Below are 8,346 nucleotides of genomic sequence, written 5' to 3' on the forward strand. Positions count from 1 at the left end.
TATTTTCTTATTCACTCCAACAACAGCATAAATGGCCTACTACGATCCTCTTGCTTATCAACAACTCCAGCTCCAACAGTCACCTGGCTTCAATAACTCGTCTTCCCTTTGGTGAGCATTTTAGCATAGTAACCCCTGATTACTTCTGTAATGGCGGGAACAGCAAAAAATAACAACGATGTCAACTGCTGACAACTGCTGTACCTTTGTCTCTTTTTTTTTTTTTTTTTTTTTTTTTTGTAGGATGGGTGAGCTAGAGCCATGGATGGATGAGAATTGGATCCGAGGAGCATGGTACAGTGCTGGTGAACAGGTTGCGGTGAAAATGATTCGCGACAAATATACAGGGTAATAAACGATCTCGAAAAAAAAAAAAAAAAAAAAAAAAAGCTGTTCCTGCTCTATGCAAGATGACAAAGAATATGATGGACTGATGCATCTCTTCCTCTCCTTCCTCTTGCTACTATTCATGCTGCTAGAGCTGGCGCTGGATATTGCTTTGTTGAGCTATCTAGCCCAGCAGCGGCTGCTAAGGCTATTGCAAACCTGAATGGGGTTTTAATTCCTGGTACCAACAAGACTTTCAAGTTGAATTGGGCCACGGGAGGAAATATGACCTCAGCTGTGTAAGTACATGTATATATATTTGTTACTATGCCAATTGTGTATATTTGCTGCTTGTGTGGCATATTCAGCTCCTATCCATTCCTCTCCCCGGATTGCATATTCATAGGGACTGATCAGATCACATTAACTCATTCTTTTTCGTCTTCTCCAGAGGTTCAGGTGTAGGTGCCAATCAAGAGTATTCTCTATTTGTTGGAGATCTATCACCTGAGGTGACTGAGTATATCCTCATGGTATGTGCACTATTGTTTCTTAATCTCCCTCCTGTTCTAGAAGGACCTATATATAATAGACTGAGACACAGAGATGCTGCGGAGTTCGGTTCAGGAAAAAAAGGATTGCTTGATGCACATGTATTGAATTATACTTTTCACCTTCTCTGAACACTTTTTGCAGGCTACATTCCAGGAGCGATACATGACTTGTAGATCAGCCAAAATCATGACCGATCCTGCAACGGGTGCCTCCAGGGGTAAATTGACCTCATATTTTTATGTAAAAAGTAAACTAGATAGAACTGAAAGTAATAACACTTGCTTGAACAACTCTTTCATTTCCGATTAGGTTATGGTTTTATCCGATTTGGTGACGAAGCCGAGCAGCAGCGTGCACTTCACGAGATGCAAGGCGTCTACTGCGGTAGCCGGCCTATCAGAGTATCGGTTGCGACCCCAAAGAATAAAGCTCCTGTACTCAATATGAGTGCTAGTAACATGAACGGAAGTATGGGTATGGCACCAATAGGGTATGCGCACACCCACGGTTATATGCCTCTTCAACCCACTAGTCCTCAGCACACCCATACCCTCAATCAATATACAGACCCCAATAATACTACGGTCTTCGTTGGAGGACTCTCTGGAATAACTCATGAGGACGAGCTCAGGAATATCTTTGCAGCATATGGTGATATTACTTATGTTAAGATCCCACCAGGCAAAGGATGTGGATTCGTTCAATTCGTGCATAGACAAAGTGCGGAGATGGCCATTAACCAGCTAAATGGTTACCAAATCGGTAGTTCGCGCGTTCGTTTGTCATGGGGACGTGCTCAGAATGAGCCAAAACCGATGTCGCCACATGGACCTCCAGTGGCATCCAGCTTCCGGTAAGGAACTGTACTATAAATCAACACTCATACTCTTCACTTGCTATGTTTTCCGTATAATGACGGCTGAACTTATGCTTACAATTGTTACCTGTGTTAGCCCTCCTATGCATAACCAATACGGCTATGGACACAACAGAGCTACTCCATCTTTTGGCACATTCCCGGGATTTGTACAGAGCTCAATGTTACCTGGTCTGATGCAGACACAGTCTTCGCGGGATCCCATGGAGAGAATTCCAGTCGAGCACCAAAATCGCATATTCATGGAGAGAAAGGATGCTCTGATGACTCGTATGGATGAAGGCGCTAGCTGGAGAGGATCTGGAGCGATTTACGCCTAGTTCTTCAGATGGAAGATCTAACAAACGGATATAGTCCTCCGATTCCCAGAGCAGCGCAAAACGGTCCATCACATGAGCAGTGAGTTTTTTTATTGTCATCATACATCACATATACACACAAACACGTCCTTTGCATTTTTCATGTTTTATTTCCAGGTCTAATTCTTGCTCCTCGCTTCATGTCTTCGTTCTTTTCTTCTTTTTTGTTACTTCATCATATTCTCCAAAAGTCTTGACACTTCCTTGTTCTTTTGTATCTTTTTTCGTATTTCTTTTTTCTAATCCTGCTCCTACTTTTTTGCTCTGTGAATCACGCCTAATTCTACTACTGCCCTCTCTTGTATAATTATGCCCTATCAACTAATCCGTTCCGGTTGCACGTTATGTTTGTCTTTCTTTTTGCATCTATCACATTCTCCCTTTTTTTTGTCTGTATGCAAAGCCTTTGTCATGCTTTTTCATATGTTTACTCTTCTTTTCTTTTTTTTATTTTTTATTTTTTGTTTTTTTGATCATGTCCCGTATACCACAGCATAACTTTGTCATTTTTCTTCTTGTAATCAACTACACTTTCTGTCTATATCTGTTGAATAAAAAATCCTTTCGCGAAGTCAACACGTGATAGATCGGGGACCGCTTGTGCGGCTTAGCATCCTAAACAAATACAATAAAAAAACTGAAAAGGAAGGTTGTGAGCATAAATGAAGCGAGTGGTGTTGCATGTAATGCTTTGCTCTTCCTCTTCGACACATTTCAACAACAACGCCAGTAACCCTTTAAATGTCCGCTGCATCGAAGAACAACGTTGAAGAGGCTCAGCGCAAGGGCGACTTTGCCATCAAGCCAGAGTCTGCCACTCCTTCACTCAACACAGCTGACTGGCCATTGTTGTTGAAGGTTAGTGTTTATCTCAATGAAAACCAGTTCTCTTTTTTCCAATACTGCAAGTCAATATTTCGCTGTTTGAAGGTTTCTTTCTGACAAATGGTTTTCTATTACTTGCTTGTCTTTGGTTTTTCTTATTTAGAACTACGATAAACTCAATGTCCGCACTGGTCATTACACTCCTATCCCTAGCGGATGCTCCCCCTTGAGACGAGAGCTTACTGAGTACATCAGGTAACAATCGATCTACTGAAGGGAAAAAAAAAAAAAAAAAAAAAAAAAAAAAAACTATCTTTTGGGCTAGGTCAGAAGCTAAAAGGCATTGGTCTCTAGGGAAAAGAAGACTTTTAATTGACATTTATTTTTTTTGCTTCTAACTAAAAAAAAAGGTATGGTGTCATTAACTTGGATAAGCCTGCCAACCCTTCCTCGCACGAAGTTGTCGCTTGGGTCCGTCGTATTCTTCGTGTTGAAAAAACTGGCCACAGTGGCACACTTGATCCCAAGGTCACTGGATGCTTGATTGTTTGCATTGATCGTGCAACTCGTCTGGTCAAGTCTCAGCAAGGTGCTGGTAAGGAGTACGTCTGTGTTCTTCGTCTTCACGATGCTATCGAGTCCGAGAAGAAGCTTGCTCAGGTAAAGAAACGAAATAGGCGTGAAAAATACATTGTTATTCTATTAGTTGTTTTCGGTTTTCTCCTAAGATTGCTCTCTAACTTTTTTTTTTTTTTTTCCTTCTTCTTGATTTATTCATTTTTGGGCCCTTAGACCCTCGAGACGCTGACGGGTGCTTTGTTTCAGCGTCCTCCTCTTATCTCAGCTGTCAAGCGACAACTTCGTATCCGTACGATTCACCAATCCAAGCTCATCGAATTTGATAACGATCGTCATCTGGCTGTTTTCTGGGTTGCTTGTGAGGCTGGAACATATATGCGTACGATGTGTGTGCACATGGGCTTATTGTTGGGCGTGGGAGGACATATGCAGGAACTTCGCCGTGTTCGTTCAGGACATATGGGAGAGGAAGACGACATTGTGACGATGCATGATGTTTTGGATGCTCAGTGGATGTATGATAACACCAAGGATGAATCGTACCTTCGTAGGATGGTTCGTCCTTTGGAGACACTGCTGACAACATATAAGCGTGTGGTGGTTAAGGACAGCGCAGTCAATGCTATTTGCTATGGAGCCAAGCTGATGATTCCTGGCTTGCTTCGTTACGAGTCCGGTATTGAGGTTAACGAGGAGGTGGTGCTGATGACTACTAAGGGCGAGGCCATTGCATTGGGTATTGCTCAGATGACTACGGCAGTCATGGCGACTTGCGACCATGGAGTGGTGGCCAAGATCAAGCGTGTGATCATGGAGCGTGATACCTATCCTCGTCGCTGGGGATTGGGGCCCAAGGCTCAGGAAAAGAAGAAGCTGATTAAGGATGGCAAGCTGGACAAGTACGGACGCACGACCGATGCTACACCAGAGAACTGGAAGAAGGGGTATGTTGACTTCAACCGTGAGGACGCTGCTGCTCCCAATGCCGCTGCAATTGCTTCCGCTGTCTCTAATATTACCGCTTCTGCCAAAGCAGAAGATGACGAGGAAAAGAAGCGCAAGGCTTCTTCCAGTGATTCTGAATCCGAGAAGAAGAAGGAGAAGAAGAAAGCCAAGACTGAGGAAAAGAAGGAGAAGAAGGAGAAGAAAGACAAGAAGGAGAAGAAGGAGAAGAAGGAGAAGAAGGAGAAGAAGGAAAAGAAGAGTAAAAAGGAAGATTCAGACTCGGACTAGAGCAAATTTTTAAGAAAAAAAAACTCCGTTTGCCCATAAACTACATGCTCTTCTCTTTCTTTCTTGTGTTTTGCATTTTAATATGTAAATAAAAGGTTGTCCGAGTGGGACGCTGAATTGCGGATTTGTGACTGTCAAAAGTTTAATTTGTTTCTTTGACGCGTCGCAAAATTAAGGTATTTGAGGACTACATCTGACTATGTACATATTAAATTTGTGGATGGATAGGATGAAAAGGTGATGAATGGATTAATGAATGTAGGATATTCAACTCTATTTTCTATTTTCCTCTCTTTTTTTTTTTAATTGCCCGATCCATAACACTTCTCGACGGAATCAGAGTCGTTGCCCCACCAATAAGGCATCTTGATAATCTTTGCGCTTCCGAAGCAGATAAAGATGGCCAAGATTGTCAACGACAGACCTGTGTCGGCAGCTGCTCCTACTAGGTAATTGTACTTAACCCATGTCGCGTGCTTGTAGCGGAAGAAGTAGTACATGCAAAAGAACCCTCCAATGAAGGATGACAGAGGCCCTGTTGAGATGTATCCATAAAAGTTCTCCATGCATGAAAAGAAGATGGTACTATGCCAGAGATGGAACTTGGCGCGAGGGAATTTCTTGTGTAATAAATACATCAGCACAGGCGCTGCTATGCCTAGTAAGAATCCCCAGCGAAGAGGACCATAGATCTCATCCCGAAACAGACGAGTAGGACCTACGAGGCCGTATTGGATACCTTGGTTCAAGTAGCTCTGAGGAGCTTGGCCGGACCATTGACCTAGAGGATCCTTCTCAGTACCATCGAGGTATGAGCGCTTGGTGTCAATGACCCAGCGGATGACAGCATAATTAATGGGTACTCCAAGCAGGTTGCCCCAAAGCTGAGACAAGAAAGTAGCTTTGGGACTGACCTTCATATAATGACCAATCTTTTGATCCAGTAAGATACTTTGAGCACGATACCAGCACTGGCCAGCAACCACACGATATACGAGTGAACCAACCGGATGAGTTCCAGGCGCCATGTATCCGTAACTAAGATTTAAAAAGCCAGTTATTAGAGCCTTTTTTTTTTTTTTGTCAAAGCCATGTGATCATTACTATATTTTCACTTACATTAATTCGTTCCAAGTACCAGTGCTGACTTGGTAAGCACTAACAGCGTAGATGAAGCCCATGGGCACAACTGTCATGGCACCAAGGATGACACCGATAACGTAGGTCCACCAAGGCAAGTACAAGTCCTGAGTGAAAATCAAGACTAGCATTGTAGTGAAGCAGCAGGTAAACAATAGGATGTACCACCACAGAGGGACCTCATCATAGGCAGACATCAAAACGTTGAGACGGTCCTTGAACCCATGCGATCTTCTCTGACGCAAATGTTGAACTGTAGCCCAAATTTTCTTGCGGCCAAACAAGAAGATCTGCACGAACGCTGAGAGGAATGTAGCATAACCAAAGAAGATGCCCCAAAGATTATAGGTCGACATGTAGACGTTACCCAATTCATTGAATGCTACCTCATCAAACTTGCCCTCACTGTCAGTTAACTTAGTGAAAGGATAGGAAGTACCGTTGGATGTGAAAAGACGATTGGACATAAGAGGGAACCTATTACCATTCCAGACACCAGTGAAATGGACAATAGGAATCAAAACCCAGACGGAAGTGACGAAGGCAACAAAACTGATTACTTGAGTCCACCAAGGGGAGACCATGATCGTGGAAGTAATATTCGACCAATTAAGTGTGAAGTTCAGGAAACCCATACCGCCAAACCCACTACCGATAAATTTGATAGTGTCATTGTGAGGAGCGAACCAGCAAAGGACCGCCAATGATGAGGTGAATGGGAAAACATATTCGGGCAAGAATGACCAAAAGAAGACACCGATAAGGACCAACCAGAAAACACGGATTTGCTTCTTGGAATACTCCAGTGAATGACCTTCGGAACGGAGAGTGCGATAAAGAGCTGTCTGCATCAGTGCAGAAGGCCAGATCAGGTCTGGATCATAAAGTAAGAAGTTACGCCCAATGGCAGCGAACGAATAACCTGTCCACATGGTAGCCTATTCTCAAATTCAGAATACATGACATGATATGGAAACGCAGTAACAATGAGATGAGAGGCTTTTTTTTAGATGTTTCACAGGATATGAAAGAGTAAAAAGATAGGCTAACACGCACCCACATGAGACAGATGGCGGCAAGGGGGTGCATCTGCTCTTTATAAAAGATGTCCTTGACGGACACAATGATCTCTCCCAAGTTAGAAGTAGCGCCAGCACTCGCACTATAAGTTATACAAAAAAAAAAAAAAAAAAAAAAATCAATCAATCAATCAATCAAGATTTATTGATTGATCTGTCTTTTCAACCTCAGCATCCCTATAATTTTTTCTTTCAACTTACGCCAAAGTGATCAGGACGTGTTCCTTGATAGAGAAGGGACCAGGATTAAGGTTGAACTTGATAAAACCAAGGTTTACGTCCCAAGAAGGCAAGACACGGGCCATTAGGTTACCCAACCAGTAGGACACGATTTGCACAAAGAACATAGAGTAAGAGGCAGATGTGGTTCTGAACCATGCAATCTGACTGATTACAGCTCCAAGCGAGACAAAGAATGTGCTTAGAACAAAGTAACTGAGGAGGAAAAATGAAAAGAGAAAATAATTGAGATGAAGTGTCAGAATGCATAATGCTTCGTAAGTGCTTTGATTCATTTCATTACGTTTTCAATGTTTTCGTGTGGCGCTTTTACCGAAAGGTAACAGTTGGAAGGGTTGGATCATCTTCCATCGAGACCAGCTCCCGAACGACCTTGGGTACAAGGCGAAGCGATTCCTCGAGCTTCTCCTCCTCCAAGGAACCGGCATCAGTCTCGATGGCGTTTAGTTCATCCTTGATATCACCCTTATTCTCAGAAGGGAAATGGGGGATGGGGGCAACAGGATCCTCGGCAACGGGAGGCTTCTCGTCGTGTAATGGAGCGAAAGAGCCCTTTTCTGATGACATGATCAGTGGATATTATATAAGATATGGTGTAGCTTCCAGGGTCAGCAAAGAATTAAAGATAGAGGAGAGAGTGGGAGCAAGAGGAAAGTAAAGAGAGCGGCCATGCAACAGTTAAGGGAGAATAGGAACGCCCAACCCTTTGTCGAAGTCGTCCGAAGGGGTGAGAAAGAGAGCGCGAGAAGTGAAAGAGAAAGTTTTGCGAGTATTTTTAATGCTATTTGAGTGGCGGCAAGCTGCACAAAGCAAGGAGAGGAAGGGGGGGGATAGCCGTGTTTTATAGCAGATTCAAGGTAAGCACCCATTCCCCCGAAGGTTGAGCGCTAGAACTATGTAGCCCAACTGAAAAATGATGAATGAATTGGTCGCAAAGGCGAATCTGCCAATATGCAGTCATTTACTGGATTTGGATTTAGCTGACTTTGAATGAACAGCTCAATTCAGGACGAGAGAAGAATTGGTTTCTAATGCAGGCTCTAAAACTCTTCATTGCTATTGATAATGCTGCTGCTACTCTTGTTATCCTACCTTCGTGACCAACCCTCGGCAAAAAAAGAAAAAAAAGAAA

At 43.1% G+C, this 8,346-nt stretch overlaps 3 protein-coding genes across 3 annotated transcripts; 2 read left to right on the forward strand and 1 right to left on the reverse strand.

The window, feature by feature from the left end:
* Window positions 1-31: 31 nt before the first annotated feature.
* On the forward strand, window positions 32-2,079 carry BCR41DRAFT_394309 (hypothetical protein; the record flags this gene model as incomplete). Its single annotated transcript, XM_022028635.1, has 7 exons — window positions 32-111; window positions 244-348; window positions 480-626; window positions 779-860; window positions 1,024-1,099; window positions 1,192-1,735; window positions 1,836-2,079. The coding sequence occupies 7 exons, from the start codon at window positions 32-34 to the stop codon at window positions 2,077-2,079; spliced, it is 1,278 nt and encodes a 425-aa protein (XP_021883288.1).
* A 780-nt stretch (window positions 2,080-2,859) lies between these two features.
* On the forward strand, window positions 2,860-4,880 carry BCR41DRAFT_320093 (pseudouridine synthase; the record flags this gene model as incomplete). The annotated part of the gene is made up of 4 exons (XM_022021382.1): window positions 2,860-2,976; window positions 3,107-3,198; window positions 3,354-3,603; window positions 3,736-4,880. The coding sequence occupies 4 exons, from the start codon at window positions 2,860-2,862 to the stop codon at window positions 4,753-4,755; spliced, it is 1,479 nt and encodes a 492-aa protein (XP_021883289.1). The 3' UTR covers window positions 4,756-4,880.
* BCR41DRAFT_334032 (OPT oligopeptide transporter protein-domain-containing protein) lies at window positions 4,862-8,015 on the reverse strand. Its single transcript, XM_022021914.1, has 5 exons — window positions 7,528-8,015; window positions 7,176-7,409; window positions 6,952-7,057; window positions 5,875-6,833; window positions 4,862-5,793 (listed from the first exon to the last, which is right to left on the reverse strand). Exons 1-5 carry the CDS (start codon window positions 7,779-7,781, stop codon window positions 5,058-5,060), a joined length of 2,289 nt encoding a protein of 762 aa, XP_021883290.1. The 5' UTR covers window positions 7,782-8,015; the 3' UTR covers window positions 4,862-5,057.
* Window positions 8,016-8,346: the final 331 nt, after the last annotated feature.

The sequence above is a fragment of the Lobosporangium transversale genome, assembly GCF_002105155.1.
Source record: "Lobosporangium transversale strain NRRL 3116 chromosome Unknown BCR41scaffold_10, whole genome shotgun sequence".
In the NCBI taxonomy this organism is placed as follows: Eukaryota; Fungi; Mortierellomycota; class Mortierellomycetes; order Mortierellales; family Mortierellaceae; genus Lobosporangium; species Lobosporangium transversale.

What these genes read in the sequence shown, in the direction of transcription:
- BCR41DRAFT_334032 (XM_022021914.1), bottom strand. Translation starts at nt 7,781, where the DNA reads ATGTCATCAGAAAAGGGCTCTTTCGCTCCATTACACGACGAGAAGCCT. An exon ending in CACGTCCTGATCACTTTGGC is followed by an intron (nt 7,058 to 7,175) that starts GTAAGTTGAAAG and finishes TATAACTTATAG; the next exon opens with TGCGAGTGCTGGCGCTACTT. An exon ending in CCGCCATCTGTCTCATGTGG is followed by an intron (nt 6,834 to 6,951) that starts GTGCGTGTTAGC and finishes ATTTGAGAATAG; the next exon opens with GCTACCATGTGGACAGGTTA.